Raw genomic sequence first — 19,830 nt, 5'->3', positions numbered from 1 at the left:
AGGATATACTCTTCATACATGATCAGTTATCAGTATTCAAACTATAAGGATAATGTCAGAATTAATCTGCAGCTTTTATAAAGCTGACTTGATACTTTAAAAGGTTTTACTGCATGTTTATATGCCTCTTTAAAACTGACAAATTAACACCCAACAAAAGGCATTCACTTCTAGGTCGTGTTTCTCCTTAGATTATAGAGCTACATGTTGGTTGCTTTTTTATTGTTATTTTTCATTGTTAACACGTGTTTCAGTTTTACACACTGATATTTTGACACCAAGTTTTATTATCCATATTTTTATGGCTTTCTTTAAGACTTTACTTATGAACCCAAACCTCAAATTCACATCCTGTTCATTTATGTTCAATATCCTGAACAAAATTTCCTTTCACTCCTTCTGCCTATTGTTTCCTTCTGTTTTCTAGACAAAGGCAAAGTCTGGCACACTTTTTCCCATCGGTGCTGCTACTCTGTGTAACGGCTTAACCTAATAAACAGAAGATTGCTTCTGAATCTAAAATATCAAACATATGTCAATCTGCTGGTGTTAGAACTTTTTAAAAACAAATACATGACTGAGTTTCAGGAATATCTTATAATTATTTTTCAAGTGGAAGAACAAGAGGATAAATAACTCCTTCCAAATCTATGGAACAAGCGTGCTTTTGGGTCCCAAACGAGCGTCCCAGCCATAGTAATTAGCGGATAATTGTGATAGTTCTCAGGGTACCCAGGACTGTGAGTCACTTTGGGCATGGCTACACTCAAAGCTTAGGTACCGTTTACACAGGCGCTTTACAGCGCTGTAACTTGCTGCGCTCAGGGGGGTGCTTTTCACACCCCTAAGGGAGAACGTTGCAGCACTGTCAAGTGCCAGTGTAGCCATAGCCTTCGTTACCGTGTCTCTAGCGGGAGGGAGTCTTTGCCCATGGTGACTGTGTGTCAGCCCTGTCTTCGCCTTGCAAGTTAACAAGTTCTCAAGTCCCTTTGAAGCATTCCCTTGTGATATCCAGTCCCTGGCACTGGCTACTCACAGAAATCTCAGATCCTTGCTCCCAAAGGAGCAGAGTACCCCATCTTACCAGCTTTACTTTAAACTTTCGCTCCTGTAATACACACAGCACTTGTAATGAAACCAAAGGAGGTTTATTTAAGATAGAATGGGGTGTTAACCGGAAACAAGATGGTGGAAACAAATGGTTACAATAAAAAAAAACCATAAAATGCGAACCCTTTTCTACACTTTATTTTCCTATCTAATAAAGTAACTTGGGATCCAGTTTTTCATGAGAACATCCCTGCTCTCCAAGATGTCTCCTCAGTGAAAGGATGCAGAGGGTTTCTCTCCCCATCCTCATATATCAGTTTCTTGTCTTTATTCACAGACAGAGCAAACCTGTGTTTATTGTAAAGTTCCTTTTTTTTACCTCCAGGTGATTTCGATTACTTGCAGTTGTCTTTGATGTTTTGCCATGCTTGAAAGGGCCATCACCAAGACGTAATGTCTCCCTGGTGACTAACTTTTACTCCAAGTCCATAAAGCATACTTTCAATATAATTCCATCGTTCCTCAAATATTACCCATACTTACATCTCTCAATGATTATGAATCTTGACAAGTTATGCACTTTCTGTAGATACCTGACATACTACTCTTTATTGATAAATATCCTGGAAGGCATGTGTTTGGTGTAGTGAATTTGTCAGATCTGAGGTGAGAGGGGTGGGGGTGGAGTTGGAGGTGTGGAGAGGGAGATGGATTGACACCAGAATAGCCAATAGCCTAGTGGTAAGGGTACTCACCGGAGATGTGGGGTTCTGCTCTGAATCAGGCACTTGAACCTGGGTCTCCCACATGCCAGGTGAATGCCCTAACGGTTTCCCTCCCACCCCACCCCGGGGATATTGGGTATTCTGATGTGGGGTCTCACTCTTTTTTTTCATCAGAAATTTGAAAGTGTCTCCTTTTCATTCTGATGAAAACAAATGTAAAAACCTTAAAATTGTTTACAAAACAGAATTCTTGTTTTGGGGCCAGCCCTAGTAAATGTGTAAAGTCCATAAATAAACTTGCATGACCAGCACTTAATATGGAGATTATCCTAGGTCTCAGTGACCTTGGCCAAATTTCTAAGGCTTTACGTTTTCCCACATTGTTCTTGAAAAATTTTTCTGATGTATTAGGCACAAAAAACCTTCAGGCTCTTACATAGCTTCACTATGAACCTACATCTTACTTTTCTTCAAGAAATATATTTTATTGCAACCATTTCAAATACAACCCCCCTCATCTTTTGATGAGATTCCATGTGTCCATCATGTAGTACTTACCGGTGATAGGGAAGTCTGGAATTATTGAAGGCACTTGTGTCTTTTTTTAAGGTGCATTCTACCTTACAACTCCAGAAACACAGGTGACTTGGAATTTAGAACCACTTCCCTAACACTAATGTAAGGGTTCAGATGGGTTTTCTTCATGACTTTCTCTAATCTTGCAAATCTAACATGAGACACTACGGAGTCAGTAGCCATTCAGGCATGAAATCACTAAGGAGTAAGGTCTAGTCTACACTGGGAATTTACATCAGCATAGCTACATCTGTCAGGACTGTGAAAAATCCACATCCCTGAGAGATGTAGCTATCCCTACCTAACCTCTGGTATAGACAGGTCTAGGTCGACAGAAGAATTCTTCCATTTGTTATACCAATAAAATAAAAACCAGCAGGATCTTATTAAAGGAAATAAGGCAAAATGCCACATTTATTGTGAATACAGAAAGAATCTTAATAAGCAGTTAGTTATAGGTATAACATTCCATTCAATTTCATATTTATTCACACACACACACACACACACACACACACACACACAGGTTCTGCAAGGTTGTTATCATAGTTACCAACCTTAGAGTTGCTCGTGCCAAGCCACTGGCCACGAGGAGGGAGCAGGGCCTTGTCAGATGCACATCTGACGCTCCTGGAAGTTGATTTGCAGAATCAGACCCCAAAGTTCTCAGTTTCTAGAGTCCATTTTTATAGGAATTTATTCCTATGCCAGTCTATGGGAATTGCTTCATCGTGCTGTTGCTGGATCAATCAGCAGATGACACATTCCTGATGGCTCCGTGTTGTTCTTCGGTTCTCCCATCGTTGAGGCTGTTGGGTGGATTCCAGTCTGCCCTCGCGGGGGGGGTCCTCTGGTTGTTTCCACTTGACACCTTCTTCAGCCAATGGACACTGGATTCTTAGGCTGGCACCTCCCTGATCATTCATTTATTATCCACACCAAGCATCCATCCACATACATCCTCTATCTCTATTTTAATCACAATTGTTAACAAAGCGAAATAAATACAACAAAAGGGTGGGGAATCTCTATGTGAGTAGTTGTTGTTACAAAGTATTGCTTTGAGCACAGACTGTGTCTTAGGATGTACTAACACAGTTAGCAGCTTGCAAGTTTCACGCAGAGAGGGAGAGAAACAGGGAAAACAAGAGACCAAAAACCAAGAGACCTCTTAATTAGTAATACTCTGGAATTTAAACTACGGGGAATCAAACTGAATTGTGATTTTAATACAGAACTTCTTTAATATGATCCAACACGTTGACCTAGCTTCTGCCTCTCTTCCCTATAAGAGAAGCCCTCCTGTCGCCATGGATAGCATCTACACTGAAGTGCTACAGTGCTGTAGCTGTGCTGTTATAGCAGTTTGAGTGAGTGAAGATGTGCCCCGAGTGTCAATAGGCAAAGAACAACTTCTAACTGGGAGAAGCCACAATGCAGCTCTTGCTGTCTTGGCTAAAAAGAGGCTCCCTTTGGAGTCACCTAGTTCGAATTGCTGCCTACAGCTGATGTTGATGTTGGTTTGACTCTTGGTTGCAGTGATGCACAGGAGACAAAGACGCAACGAATCAAGCCACCGGTGGGAACTCTGTTAATTAATTAAATTTGTTCTGACTCCTAGTTGCTCATTGGAAGATCCCAGAGGCAATTCTACAAAGCATTGCTCATGAGTGCAAGTTGCTCGTTTGTTGCCCCACAAAGGTTAAATTACTCTTATCTACCCAAAACAAATTTGGTAATTGCCCATTTTTAAACTCCACATTCAAATACACAGTGGCTAAAGGCAACCCAGAAGTCAATGTCTGGATGCAGTTTGAACGGTTTCTGAGCAGAAAGCTGTGCAACTGACTAATTTGCTCTGCTGTACAGAAGATCTACATGGGAAAATAAAACTGTTAAGTTTAAATAAAAATTTTGGCATGTCTTCAACCTGTTGAGTACTGGGGCAGCTATGCAAGCCTATAGCATTTGGTTCCACAAAATAGCCCTTCATTTCAGTCCACAAGGGATTGTCTAAGAACCAGCCCCTTCAGGTTGGCTGGGAGGTTTTTGGTTTCCATAACTACATGCTTCCAAAGGACTATCCCACCTCATGTATTGATCCAGCAAACTCTAGTGACTATCTTCAGCTGAGGCCTGGTGACAGTCTCCTGGGACTTTGGGAAGTGTAAGCTAGGAGTGCCCCATCTTCTCTTTCTGGAGTTCTAAGTAGATCCTAGTTTTATCGAGGTATGCACCAATCCTGTCTGTGGGCACACACATATACACACTGTCTACAGAAACTAGGAAGCCCCTCAAGCTCAGCACTAAACCTGTAAGGAAAGTAATGCTAAACTAAGTCTAGTAAAATAGCAAGGGAGCCTTCAGAGGACTCCTAGACACCTACAGTAAGAGAGAAAAAGTTATCTAGCCTCACTTTTATGGAGGGTCAGGTTACACTCTGGTACTTTTAGAAGACTCTTGGGATTGCGGTGGGCAGTGATCCTGCCTGGTGGATCCACAAAGGCAAAAGATAAAGTGAGCAGGCACCTGTGACTCCCTTGAAGGTCCAGGAGAAATGGGAGAGTTTCTAGCACACAGTTCACTTTTTTCTACCTGAAGAAGAGAAAGACAAGTTGGGAGTGAGGGGCATCCTCTGGGTTGGCGTTGAAGAGGAAGCGATGCCAACTGTGGTTAGAGGAATGTCTGGACTAATGGTCATAGAAGTGTAGGACTAGAAGGGGCCTCAATAGGTCATCTAGTCCACTCCTTTGCGCTCAAGGCAGAACTAACATGTTCTTAAAAACCTCCAATAATGGAGATTTCATAACCTCCCTAGGCAATTTGTTCCAGTGCTTAACTATCCTGACAGGAAGTTTTTCCTAATGTCCAATCCAACCTTCCCTTGCTGCAATTTAAGGCCAGGCTTCTTGCCCTATCCTCAGAGGTTAAAAAGAACAATTTTTCACTCTCTTCCTTTTAACAACTTTTTATGTACTTGAAATCTATTATCATGTCCCCCATCAGTCTTCTCTTCTCCAGACTAAACAAACCTGATCTTTTCATAGGTCCTCATAGGTCATGTTTTCTAGACCTTTAATCATTTCTGTTACTCTCCTCAGGAATCTCTTTGAAAGATTGGTATCTTTCCTGAAATGTGGCATCCACAACTGGACACAGTGCCCCAGCAGAGGGCCTTATCATGAAGTAGAGTGGAAAAATTACTTCTTGTGTCTTGCTTACAACACCCCTGCTAATACATCCCAGAATGATGTTTGCTTTTTTTGCCACAGTATTACACTGTTGACTCATATTTCGTTTGTGATCCATTATAACCCCCAGATCCTTTTGTGCAGCACTCCTTCCTAGGCAGTCATTTACCATTTTGTATGTGTGCAACTGATTGTTGGTTCCTAAGTGGAGTACTTTCCATTTGTCCTTATTCAGTTTCATCCTATTTACGTCAGGCCTTTTCTCCAGTTTGTTCAGATCATTTTGAATTTTAATCCTATCCTCCAAAGCACTTGCAACCCCTCCCAGCCTGGGATCGTCCACAAACTTTATAAGTGTACTCTTTATGCCATTATCTAAATCATTGATGAAGATTGACCAGAACTGGACCCAGAACTGATCCCTGCAGGACCCCATTCGTTATGCCCTTCCAGCTTGACTGAGAACCACTGATAACTTCTCTCCGTGAATGGTTTTCCAACCAGTTATGCACTCACCTTATAGTAGCACCATCTTGGCTCTATTTCCCTAGTTTGTTTATGAGAAGGTCATGCGAGACCGTATCAAAAGCCTTACTAAAGTCAAGATTTACCACATCTACCGCTTCCTCCCCATCCACACGGCTTATTACTCTGTCAAAGAAAGCTATTAGGTTGGTTTGTCACAATTTGTTCTTAACAAATCCATGTTGGGTGTTACTTATCACCTTATTATCTTCTAGGTGTTTGCAAATTGGTTGCTTGATTATTTGCTCTATTATCTTTCCAGGTACTGAAGGTAAGCTGATGTTCAGCCGTAGCTTGTTTGAAAGGAATTGTATTTGACCACTGTATAAATTTCCTCCTCCCAAGTACACAAAACACAGCAAATCTTGAACCCAAGATCTGTGCATATTAGTCCAGGATCTACAAACTCTACTGACAGCCAGCTATAAGAGGCAAACTGCACATTCTTATGGATACTGCACTTAAATTAACATTGCTGAATGAGAGTTGAATGCCAGTTCAGCAGCAAATGGGTTAATAAAGTTCACCCCATGTTTCTGAGCCATCTCTTGCTATATCCTCAAGAAGATTCTAGCATAGTGGGCCAAATATTTGCAGTAGTCAAGAAAAATGGTGGCGGAAACTTCCACCAATGGAAGGAAATGATTAGTTTGTGGAAGTAGTTAGACTAGCACTATAATACATACCTTCTGCTGTGAATTATTTCGAACACTCATACTGAATAAAATATACAAGGGAGAGCTGGGATGTGAAAAATCATGGCAGTTTGGCAGTATGAATTCTTCGCTAGTGAAATACTGTGGTTGAGAAAATGCAAAGCTCCTTTTTTAATTGTCAGCAAATTCATAAATTCATACGTGTTCATTTTCAGGGTATATGCAGTGTACAATTCAGTAAAGGGATCCTGTTCAGAACCAATTAGCTTCACCACTCACAGCTGTGCTCCAGAATGTCCTTTTCCACCCAAATCCTCACACAGGACCAAAAGTTCTCTAACCTTACAATGGAAGGTAAGTGACATAACGTGTATGAAACCTAGAAAAACAAAGTGAAATACAGTTACCTATAATCACGTAACCATTTTAAATTATTTAATGCTGTGATTCTGTTGATTTCCACTGGGGGAATTATGTGTTTTAAAATATTTCATTGCATTGTTTGAGATATCCTAAAATAATATTCAAAAATTACATATATTGGGGAAATGCATGTATTAGAGGTTTGGAAATAGGATTTGAAACCTTTTGCCAGATCTAAATCCAAACTTTCTTGACTAGTGATGGTATTTTGTTACCATATGATGTCTGTTTGATGATCTATAATTAGGGTTGGCAGAATTAAATTTTATTTATTTATTTATTTATTTATTTTTATTTTGATGGACATTATCAGTGTTTATTTTTAAGCATTTTTTATTTTTATTGATTTAACTGTTCACAGTTGAAGGAAAATTGGGGGGGAGGACTACCAGACAATAATTATTTTATGACAATACATGCTGAGATTCAAAAAGTTAAAACTATATAATTGTTAAATACAAATTGTCAACATCACGTCAAAATATACAAAGTAAATATCCTGAATGACTAATAAGTTCTCAAGCAGCGTTTTTCTTACTTTGCTGATCTGTATATTTTGATTATTATCCATGGAAATATTTTTGTCAGTTTGTGTGTGTAGAGTGAAATCGGCGTTTGCCAACATTTACCAATAAAAATCTAATCTTTCCAAGCCTACCCATAATTTTGCCAATTTCAGTTTACTTCCTGGTAGACAGGTGGCACTACAGAGCACTCTGTTGGCATTCTCAATGATTAAATAGAACGTGGCATCTGGACAGCCCTCAAATCCCGAGATCTGGTCCCTCCAGGTGAGGCATAATGGCCAGATAATATGACAGCTTGCATTGCTGCTGCCCATGCTGTAGGTTTGTTTTTTGGTTTTTTAAAGACATCATATTTGTGATCTCTTAATGTAGTACCTTTCACAAACACTAAAATGACTTACTTTTTAAAATGTACTTAATTACTTTCATCCTGTTACTATCCACTAAAATGTTTGCCAAGCTGTGCAAAACAAGATCTCTGGTTTCATTTTAAAACATAGCCATTTGGCTGGGGGAAGGACATGTTTTTGTAAACGTCTTTCCAAGATCTCATGTTTTGTTTGTTTGTTTTGTTTATAGGCACCCATTGACAACGGTTCAAAAATCACCAGCTACCTGCTAGAGTGGGATGAGGTGAGTGGTAACTAGTTACAGAAACATCAAAAAATGAAATTACTTATTAAATAACATTCTGATTTGATGGATGTGTTGTGTAAAGAAAAAGAATCAAACACTGGAGAAGCAAACCATAGGAAAATGAACTCCTGATGGCATTCAATAGAAAGGAAAGATGGGGAAGTTGATTTTCCATACATGTTCTTGTGTGTAGCATTTTGATTTTGCACCTTATACGTTCATTTATTTCCTGATCAGGTGTTTGGTGCAATTAGTTTATTAATTAATTTATTTATAATGCAGTAGTGTCTAGGAGCCCCAGTCACGGACCAGGACCCCACTCTGCTAGGGGTCAGACACACAACAAAAATACAATCCCTGCCCCAAAGAGCTTAGGATCTGATCCTGCAGTCCTTTCTCATAGAAAATTCCTATTGACTTCAAATTAATAGTATCATTTATATAAAGAAAAGGAGTACTTGTGGCACCTTAGAGACTAACCAATTTCTTTGAGCATAAGCTTTCGTGGCTACAGCTCACTTCATCGGATGCATACTGTGGAAAATACAGAAGATGTTTGTTTTTATACACACAAATCATGAAAAAATGGGTGTTTATCACTACAAAAGGTTTTCTCTCCCCCCACCCCACTCTCCTGCTGCTAATAGCTTATTGTAAGGAGAGTGATCACTTTACATAAGCTATTAGCAGCAGGAGAGTGGGGTGGGGGGAGAGAAAACCTTTTGTAGTGATAAACACCCATTTTTTCATGATTTGTGTGTATAAAAACAAACATTCTCTGTATTTTCCACAGTATGCATCCGATGAAGTGAGCTGTAGCTCACGAAAGCTTATGCTCAAATAAATTGGTTAGTCTCTAAGGTGCCACAAGTCTTCCTTTTCTTTTTGCGCATATAGACTAACAAGGCTGTTACTCTGAAACCTGTTATCATTTATATAGTGGCCACACTGTTGGTTGCTTTACAGAGACTATAAAAAGAAGATGAGGTCTGTGTCCCAAAGAGCTTATATTTTAAGTAGACAATATATCCGTGGGGGGGCAGTGAAAAAAGCAGCTGATGGAGCAGAATTGTTGAGCATGCCTCTTGTTTTCTTCCATTATGCCAGTACTATTTTGGCACCACTTTTCCAAGGGGAGGTCTAGGGAATATAATCTTCATGGAATAAGCGTGTATTGAAAGGAGACTTTACAGATGTGAGGACAGAATCATAGTGGGATCACAGAGGGGCTTCCAGGCTTGGGGCCAGCATGAAATGAGGTGCCAAAAGCAGGAGTGGGAGGTCTGGAAGGAGTTGTTTAGTTATGCTGTGTGAAAAACATCTACCTGCCTTATATAAGGATATTATTTTGTGAGCAGTCTTCAATTGCTGGCTACTGACATATTCCCAGATTATTATACTACGTCTAACATCTGGAAACACACACTATACAAACATTCATTCTATGCAATATCACAGCAAGTGTGCCGTGAATGAAGAGAAACCCACTGAACTAAATAAATTAAACAATAGCTGCAGAATGGCTCACTGCCCACAGTGCACAATGGAAGGAAAGGTTAGCAACCATTAAAAATAAAATAAAATATAAAATAAAATGCAAGCTGGAGAAGAGTTCAGTGGGGGGAAAAAATCCTTCTATTGATTATTCTCATATATTACTTGTTCAGCATCAGACACACATTCATGCACCATAATCCAGGGAAGGCAGAGCAGAAAGTGAAAATGAGAATAAAGCAGAAAAAAAGTCAGGAGAACCAAAAAGATCTAGGCCAGGATAATCAGAGGCATAAGTCTTGCAAGACATCACACCTTCTGCAACCAGATCCAAATAGTGCCAACCTTTCTCATGCAGAACTCCTCTTCATTTCCATGGGAGACTATCACCAAACCAGGGTGAGGTGCCAAAATATGGGATATTTCTAAAACATGCAAAAAGAGAATGAAAGAGAGCAGAAACCGATAGCATACCATTAATAGAATGTGAATACCTGGTTAGGGTGTAAATTGCATCATGTGCCTTAGAGCCTGATCCAGAGCCCATAGAAGTCAATAAAAACATTCTTGCTGTTACAGAGATCTTAAATAATAACATAGAAAGGGTTTTGACAAAGAAGAAGAAGAATACTTTGCATTACATAGCATTTTTATCTTTTAAAAGGGTGTAATACTACTAATCTTCTGCAGAAGTGTAAGTTAAGGTACAGAGAGTCTCAAGTAACTTGCTCCAATCAACACAGTGTTTCAGCTGAGTCCTGGCTCCCAGACCTTTGGTCTAGTTTACTAGATTACATTTCTTCCCTAGTAATAACATTGAAGTTGGATCCATGAGTGGATCCTCAGCCAGTGAACATGAGAGAATAATGCACACCATAAATTAATTTGGCATGCCTCATAATGGTTTGACATGACTCTGAGTGGATTAAAATATAGAACTACTGGAAGTGGGGAGTAAACAAGATGGCTGTTGCAGTACCCTAGTTGTCAGAAAACTAATGCATAGATTGAAGTGTATTGACAGAAAAAATAATATTAGCAGACAGAAATGGACTGCTGAATTGATGTGTGACCTGAAAGTAGATTATGGTCCAGAGTACAGAACGTGATGTTTAAGAGGATAGTTGTCTCTGCAGGATCTTGTTTTTCCATCTGAAAGAAATGTATTCCGGAAGGCAAGATATTGACTCCTTCATTTGACATTTCAGCAGTTCTGATGTCTCTGTATACTTACGTACATATTTCACTACACAAGTTATGGCATCCAAGTACATAGCAGAGCGCACATTCAGTATTCTATACCCTCTCACATAGTTATGTCAAATGCATGTAAGAGAAAGCACAGACTTTCTGTTACAATGCTGTACTGTATCTCAGTGAAATCAAGACACAAATACATAGGGGAAGAGGAGAACATTTGCCAGGCAACAGGAAAGGCTTAGCCAGGTCTCAGCTAGAGCAACATTCATTAGCTACAGGACACAGAATAAAATATAAACACAGGAAAATCAGTGATGAGAAGGAAATTAAATTGTGTCTGTAAAGCAGAAGGAACGTTGCATGAACGGAGAATGAGAAATCTATCAAATAAATACAATTAGAAACCCACCCTGAGAATGGTAATCTGCCTTCAAAAAATTACACCCCTTCATAATGAGGGATGGTGTGAGAGTTCCCTGTGAAAAGCCCTCTGAACATGGGAAGTGCAATACAGAGTATCAGACCTACTCCTGGAAGAATAAAACCTCACGCTACAAAAACAAAATTGGCAATGTGAAAACCAGAGAGCAATAAAACTGATCAAGGGAAGGCACCGAGCCAAAAATCATGCAAACTGGCACATTCCCCCTGGAAAAAGAATGGGACTGCCACAGAACCACCTCTGAACAAAGCATGCAATCTGTTCACACTAGGGATGGGTTTTTTAGCAGCTTATTAACACTTCATAACAGCAACCAGTAACAGGTGCTATCACTCTGTGGTATGCTTCAAACCTTGGGGTGTGTCTAATGTTAAACTCTGTCTGAAACAATATCTTATTGTTTTACAAGCTGTCTTTGGTTAGATTGTGAGCATTTAAAATGCTTCCAGGAATGCAGATAGCACCATTTTCAAATTTAAAAATAAACTGCAGAAGGGATATGCCACTGGCCAGTCAAGGGACTAGGCAGTACCCTAAAATGCAGCAAGAGGACTGCACTTTAAATCCATTGATGGCCACGGTCACTGAAACTTCCAGGGTTGTGCTTATTTAAAGATTACAGCTGGTCATTAGCACTTCATCAGGACATAGCACACGAACAATGCATTCTGCAGGACTACAGAACTGCCCTTGTGTGGGGTGTACATACCACATTCCCAAGGCTCTCCAGAAGTGACTCAAGTAGTTATCCAAAGAACATTCTGTCAGATTTTCTTGTCTTCCAAAAAGAGCAGATCATTACATGTACTGTGTGTTATCATTTTATTTTCTCAGTAGGACAGAGAATAAATGTGGCAGTTACTATCCAGAAGGCCCAGTCATGCAGCCTAATGCTTCACATAAGTGGGTGATTTGGGACAGGATCCAGCTTGGATTCTGGACAGTTTTTATCTGTACCACGCACATGATGGTGGTACCTGAGAGCCTGTGTAAGAGGTATAGGGTTAATATTCTCTTCTAAAACTGTTTCTTCTCAAGGGGTACAGGTTTTATTAGACGAAGAGACTTGAATTGACCTAGCGGGGTGTGGGTTTTATTATCTGGTTTCCTGCATCTTCTTGTGGGGATTTCCAAAATCCTCACTAACCCTTTGGGATCACTAGTTTTAGATCACAGCACAAATAAATTGTCATTTGCTACTTTAACGGAATTGCAGATACTGCTTTCTTGCTAGAAAGGTGGTGAGACTTACTGAGTTATGCTCTCAGATAGTGAAGTCAAAGGGCATCCCATCCTATTCACATAGCAGGAGCGTTATTACTTTCCTCAATATTTCTATATGCCAGTTTTATCCTGGTTTCTTCTTCTTTTCCCTAAATGAGGGATTTGAAGGGTTTTCCTAAGATGCAGGGTCTGCTACAAATATGGCAAGAAGAAACTGAAGACTAAGAACATCAACACATTCCCCACTGCAATCCATACTAGGAATTGGGGCGGGGGGGTGGGGGTTGTTGTTGTTTTCCTATTTGGATTAGGCTGGCTTTAATGTTTGTTGGTTTGCTTGTTTGTTTAGTAGAATTTGAAAATGGTAAAGAATGACAAAGATTAGAGTGGCACCTTTCTTTTCTTTTTCATATGAGCTCCTAGACCTGTAAAGGTGTCAGAGTCTGACTAGTAAAAAATGGTTTTCCTAAAATAGCTGAAGGTTTAATAGTGCCTGGTCTTTAACAATAAAATCTGTGCATCTTACTAAGTACTGCTCCAACTTAATGCTTACTGCTATATACCCAATCCTGCTTAATAGAAAAACACCCCTTGCCTTTGAAAGGATCAGAACCGGGCCCTCTTTTCAACTCTTCTGGAATTCAGATGAGCACCCTGTGATATGAGGTCAGCAATAATAAGCATGGCAGTGAACGATCCATTCGTGAAAACTGCTCTTTGTGGCTCAGATTTTCCCTTATCCCCCTTTTGAACAGACACTGACTAAACCGGGGTGGGCAAACTACGGCCCACCAGCCGTTTTAATCCTGCTGTCGAGCTCCCGCTGGGGAGCAGGGTCTGGGGCTTGGCCTGGTCTGGCACGCCAGCCGGGGAACAGGGTTGGGGGTGCTCCACGTGGCTCCTGGAAGCAGCAGCATGACCCCTCTCTGGCTCCTACGTGTAGGGGCAGCCAGGGGGCTCTGGTCCGCAAGCTGACCTCCCCGCAGCTCCTATTGACCAGGAACCACGGCCAATGGGAGCTGCAGGGGAGGTGCCTGCCAATGGAGAAGCACGCACCAGAGCCACCTGGCCGTGCCTCCACATAGGAGCCAGAGGGGGGACATGCCACTGCTTCCTGGAGCTGCTTGAGGTAAACGCTGCACAGAGCCTGCACCCCTGAGCCTCCCCCCCAACCCCCTCCCCCGGAACTCCAACCCCCTACCCCAGCCCTGATCCCCCTCCCGCCCTCCAAACCCCTCGGTCCCAGCCCGGAGCACCCTCCTACACCCCAAACCCCTCATCCCCAGCCCCACCCCAGGGCCCTCAGCCCCAGCTGGAGCCCTCACCCAACCACCCCGCACCCAACCACCCCAGCCTGGAGTCCCCTCCCACACCCTGAACTCCTCATTTCTGGCCCCACCCCGGAGCCCGGACCCCCAGCCAAAGCCCTCATCCCCTCCCGCACCCCAACCCCAATTTCGTGAGCATTGATGGCCTGCCATACAATTTCCATACCCAGATGTGGCCCTCGGGCCAAAAAGTTTGCCCACCCCTGCACCAAACCTAAGGTAAATGATGACTGGGCTGAGATTAATAATAGAACATACAAAGGCATTCCTGCTTTTTTATTTTTTAAAAGGTCCTTTCCAATATAGAGGGACAAAAACTTTAATTTCCTTCTGGAATCCACTCAGCTGGTTGCAGTTACTCTCTATTATAATTAATTTGCAACTTCTACCAGACTGGTGGAGCTGTGTTGTTCCAGTTTCATGGAGCAGGCCTTGATTCTCACTGCAGCAGATATTTGCTATTGGAAAGATCAGGAGTGGAATTGGGCATCTTGGAATTTAGGACTGGAGAAAGAAGGAGTAGTGAACGGGTCACAGGGCATGTCTTTCCTCCCTCTGAAGCGATGTGTTTGAGGAAACGATGAGGTGTGTGGAAAGCAATTTATGAAACTTTATAAGATTAAAACTTGGAAGCTAAATATTTGAAGGATAAGAGGTGGGGTTCTGGGAGTATTGTAAGACTCCTGGACAGCAGCCTGTGCCAGCTTGTCCGTTGTTCTCCAAAATTATGCCAGCATTAAAGCTTTCATAAATCTCAAAAAAGGACTATTTCCAGGCTGTTAATCCCAGGATCATTAGAAATATCAGCCAGCCTCTCCAATTAGTGCCAATAGAATCTGAAATACTAGACAGTCTGAGTAATTGTAAATACCAATAAACGTGGACTAGGCCATCATCATGTGCAATACCAGCAAATTTATACATTAACAGATTTATGTTGTTATAAAGTTGAACATTGTCATCTACTGTATGCTGAGGGTTTTTGGGGGCGGGGAGGAAGGGGAGGTTGAGGAAGAGATTGCACAATTGCAAAGGTTTGACCAAACTTTATGAAAATTATAGTTGCATGATATAATATGCTGGAATTCTTTGGAGATGACCCTTTGCTCCTAATTCAGAAATTATCATTTATACTGCTGTGTCAGAACCACCCGTGACTGCTTCATTTTCAGCCAGGACTCCCCTTACTGTATGTCTTAATAAATCCACTCATCATTCGCTCACGCGAATCTACAAGAGGTTTTTTTAGTGAGGGGAGCAAAAGGCAGAATTTTCATTTAGGTCCTCATTTGTCTGCCAGATAAATAATCATTGTAAACCAATAATCGAAGAAAAATGATCAAATAAACTTGAGGTTCAAACAAAAAAGAAGAGGAACAAAAACCACTGCTGCAAATGCATCAAATGTAGTAGAATCAGGAAAGTTTTTAAAGGGTTGTACAATAAAATCATCATTAAAAGGATCTGAGTCTGCAGAAGTGTGTTTCTTAAAAAGAAGACCTTCTCTTAATAACCTGGCACTTACTAACTTGCACTTTGTTAATACAGGTTTCAGAGTAGCAGCCGTGTTAGTCTGTATCCGCAAAAAGAAAAGGAGTACTTGTGGCACCTTAGAGACTAACAAATTTATTTGAGCATAAGCTTTCGTGAGCTACAGCTCACTTCATCGGATGCATACAGTGGAAAATACAGTGGGGAGATTTTCTATACATAGAGAACATGAACATACATATTTTATATACACAGAGAACATGAATCAATGGGTGTTACCATACAGACTGTAACAAGAGTGATCAGGAAAGGTGAGCTATTTTGTTAGTCTCTAGGGTGACACAAGTACTCCTTTTCTTTTTGTTAATACAGTGGGTGTGGTGGATAGATTTTGCATAACCTAGATACTGAGACATGCTGCTCCTGAACTGCGAAGCGTCACCTACCATTCTTTCTCCAAGATGTTTTCTATCCAATAACTGTGTTTGTCAACTGATTTTAATATGTCATAAACTACTTCTAGCTATAAGTATCTTTTAAATAAGCATCAGTTTAGATAAGAGTCACAAATCCTGAATTCGAATTAATTTGCAAACTGGATACAATTAACTTAGGCTTGAATAAAGACTGGGAGTGGATGGGTCATTACACAAAGTAAGACTATTTGCCCTTGTTTATTTCTCCTCCTACTGTTCTTGTTCTTAATAGATTGTGCAGTAAACTGAGTTCTTGAGCAAATGGAGAATGGTACTGTATGACTAAAAGTAAGATAGGGCTGTTTGTCAATGTGTTGAACATCCCTCATGTGACTCTCAAGTTCTATGCATCACAGGAGGTCTGCATGATTGTTCTGAGCTTTTATACACATACTTTCTAGATGTGCTACACTCTCCTTGTTGCGTTCTCAGGAACTAGAAGTTCAGAGTTGTGACATAGGCCCTTTCATGTGCTTCTGTAGCCGTTACAAAACAGAGCCTGATTCTCCAGGGCACTGCACCGTGCATAATGCATATAGTGTGTATATGTGCCTGATGAGTGCAAAGTGCTACCTGATCAAAATAGAAGTGTTTGACTGCCACATGGAGCATGGAGTGGAGAACTGGGTCCACTATCATTGCTATGGAAATGCAATCACCTAAAGTATATGAAAGATGCTCCTGGAATCATCTTTCTCTGATTGTGCCCATTTGAGGTCTGCAAACATCTTTCTGGGAATAAATTGGTTGCTTTTAACGTAGTGTGCAAGGTTAATATGTGCAGCCATTTCATTTATTTCAGGTGACTACAGTATGTAAATGACCCTTGCAGGATCAATGTCAATTACACTAAGGTAGTTTGGTTCAATAGTTACAGAAGTGTTATCAGTTTGTAGAATCCTTGGACAGAACACTCTGATGCTAACAAAATTACAGGTCCCACTCCCTCCGGGGGAAGATCCTGGCCCTTCTTCCACAACTGCAGAGGCCTCTAGACATAGGGTATGTCTACACTGGCAAGTTTCTGCGCCACAAGTTATACCACTTTTATTAAAATGCTGGACTTAAACCGCTGTTGCTGCTTGTGACGCTGGAGAACATCCACATTGGCAAAGACAGCAGTGCATTGTGGTAGCTATCCCACAGTGCAGCTGGCTGCAGGGTGCTGTGGGAAGGGTTTGCAATGCCTCATGGGGCAGGCACAGCATCACATGATGCAGGTTTCCCAATCCCATTGTTCCATGGGTATCCTACCAAATTGCCAGCTGCTTTTCAACTGAAGTGGGCGGGGGGGGGGGGTAGTGTGTGTGTGTGTGTGTTTATTTATGGAGGTGGGGAGAGAGACAGTGTGTTTTGAAGGACTGAGAGTGTGTTCAGACAGTGGCAGGAAGCAACCAGTCCTGAGGCAGGGGGAGGGGGAAACCCGGACATCAGCCCCCCCCCCCGTCTCCCTCCCTGGGCTCTCTGCACAGCAATCTGTCACTCATTCACACAGGTTCCACAGCAGGAGCATTCCACATTAATGGTTTGCTTTGTGCCCCAGAGCAGATCAGCATAGCATGCAAGGGCCCTCAGAAACGGTGCTTTGAAAGGGGAGGGGCAGCCAAGTTCAAAACAATGAGCAGAGTGGTCACTATTATGGGACAGCTCCAGAGGCCAAATACAGCGCAGAAAGCAATCAAGTGTCTACACTGGCAATAGAGCGCTGAAGCCTCTGAGCAAATAGCCTTACGACTCTCATCGAGGTGGGTTTTTTTGCAGCGCTGCGCAGAAGCTTGCCAGTGTAGACAAGTCCATCATTCATTTGATGGAATTTCATTGTGTGGGGGAGGGAGGCACAATTTGGGGAACTCTTAAGTATGACTCACCAGTGTACCAGGGGCTTACGCTCCACCAATACACTGATGTGAGCACCCTGCATGGGCTACACTCCAATGAATGCATCCGGTGAAGTGAGCTGTAGCTCACGAAAGCTTATGCTCAAATAAATTTGTTAGTACTCCTTTTCTTTTTGAGGACACAGACTAACACAGCTGCTACTCTGAAATCTGACTCCAGTGATTGAATCTTGGGCTGGGGAAGGAATGGGGGGAAGGGCTAATGAAGCTGCAGTTAGAGACCGCAGCCATTCACACCTTCTAGTGCTTGGGCTTGCTGGGGGAGGATTTCATGAGAAGCCCCTGCACCAAACTCATCTATTCAGGCTTTGTGCCTGGGGAAGAAATTTCTTTTCTGGTCCTTTCCATCTCTTATGCTTTTTTCTCCATGTTGCAGTCTGAAGGAAAGAGTGAAATTCTCCCCTTTGCCGAGGGGCCAGCACAAGATTTATTCACCACTTAGGTGTCATTGAAACCCTCAAACTAGGATTTAGTGGTGCAACCTGCATGGCACTTGGAGGAAGGGGAACACAGGTTGTAGGAGGAAGAGTTTTGAGGAAGCACCAGGAGGTCAGTCTGTTTGCAGGTGGCTTACTTGCTTGGTGCCGTTGCAGCATCTCTGTAAATAGTTCTCTTCAGTAAAGAGCCAGTTTAATTTTAGAAACATGGAGGCCTCTCATGTTATTACCCAGCATTCAGTACATGAAACACTCAGGTCTTGTATTGGCCCTCCGCACAGTGTGAATTTTACCCAGATAGAAGACAAAGATAAAAAGGCCCAGAGAAGGGTGACAGAAATGACTAGCTGTATAATGGAATTTTCACATTAGAAGAAATTGCAGGGATTAGGATTACGTTTGCTCGTGGGTCAATTTTAGGGCAATAGCATGACTGTTCCTTCAATGGGAGAGGAGACTGTGCTGTGTTCTCATGTCCTGCTGCTTCAGAACCTTATTCTCAATGAATTTTACGTTAATATTTCATAGACTGAAGAGCTAAAAGTCCTCTCAAAGCCACTGCACTACAGACCAATCACATCACTTGAGGTTTAAGCAGTCTCTTTTTCAGATCCCCTTTAAATTCAGAACCTAAGTGATTTCCAAGGAGATTGTTACCAGATCTGCAAACAAAGTTGTTCACAATAGGAAAGTCCAGGATATCGAGGAAATATATTTGTGTAAAGCTGAGCTCAGTTCTTTCACTGAATGAAGTATTTAAAGAGTGGGATTGGATTGGGAATTATTCATTAAAAAGGGGATGGGGGAGGGAAAGGCTTCTGGAAACCATAGACTCAATCCTTAGTTGCACTGAGTTTACCCTTGATGCAGCTGAGGGAAGACGTGGGGGGAAAAGGGTCTCTTATGCCCCTTTGCTGTTCCTCCAAGCCTGGGTAGGTTGAGGCCTGAAATGACTCCCAGCATTACTTAGAGCAGCTTCAAAGGTGCTCTAAATTATACCTCCAGCAGCTAGGTACTGCAACAGCTGAGTATGTTATCTGCCTTGCGTCACCTCTCCCATCCCTAATAAACACCCTTCCTAGCCATGGCATGCCACTTATTCTTACATCAGCTTTGCACCACCCAAATATTCCTCTCTGGTGGGTGAAGACTTAGCTGCACCTTTAGGGTGGCAGTAAAGAGTGCTTTGTGCTGTGGAGCCAAAGGTCGGACCCTCTGTAGAATATTGCTTGTATGTTGCACCTTCTAGACCAGGGGTGGGCAACCTTTTGGCCTGAGGTGCACATCGGGGTTCTGAAACTATGGAGGGCTGGGTAGGGAAGGCTGTGCCCCCCCAAACAGCCTGGCCACTGCCCCCTATCCACCTCCTCCCACTTCCCGCCCCCGACTGCCCCCCTCCGAACCTCCCACCCATCCAACTCCCCCTGCTCCTTGTCCCCTGAGTGCCCCCTCCCAGGACCCCACCCCCATTCAATCCCCCCCCATCCCCTGACTGCTCCAACTCCTATCCACACCTCCGCCCCCTAACAGG

At 42.1% G+C, this 19,830-nt stretch overlaps 1 protein-coding gene across 2 annotated transcripts in view; it reads left to right on the top strand.

Annotated features, from left to right (window-relative positions):
• Positions 1–19,830, top strand: part of FNDC3B (fibronectin type III domain containing 3B) — a 357,908-nt gene that overhangs the window by 240,803 nt on the left and 97,275 nt on the right. For both annotated transcript variants that reach the window (XM_073359375.2, XM_073359376.2), the window contains 2 exons: positions 6,939–7,077; positions 8,253–8,306. In XM_073359375.2, the coding sequence (XP_073215476.2) occupies positions 6,939–7,077; positions 8,253–8,306 (193 nt within the window). The remainder of the gene's footprint in view (positions 1–6,938; positions 7,078–8,252; positions 8,307–19,830) is intronic.

The sequence above is a fragment of the Lepidochelys kempii genome, chromosome 9, assembly GCF_965140285.1.
Source record: "Lepidochelys kempii isolate rLepKem1 chromosome 9, rLepKem1.hap1, whole genome shotgun sequence".
In the NCBI taxonomy this organism is placed as follows: Eukaryota; Metazoa; Chordata; order Testudines; family Cheloniidae; genus Lepidochelys; species Lepidochelys kempii.
This window is presented reverse-complemented; position numbering and strand designations above follow the sequence as displayed.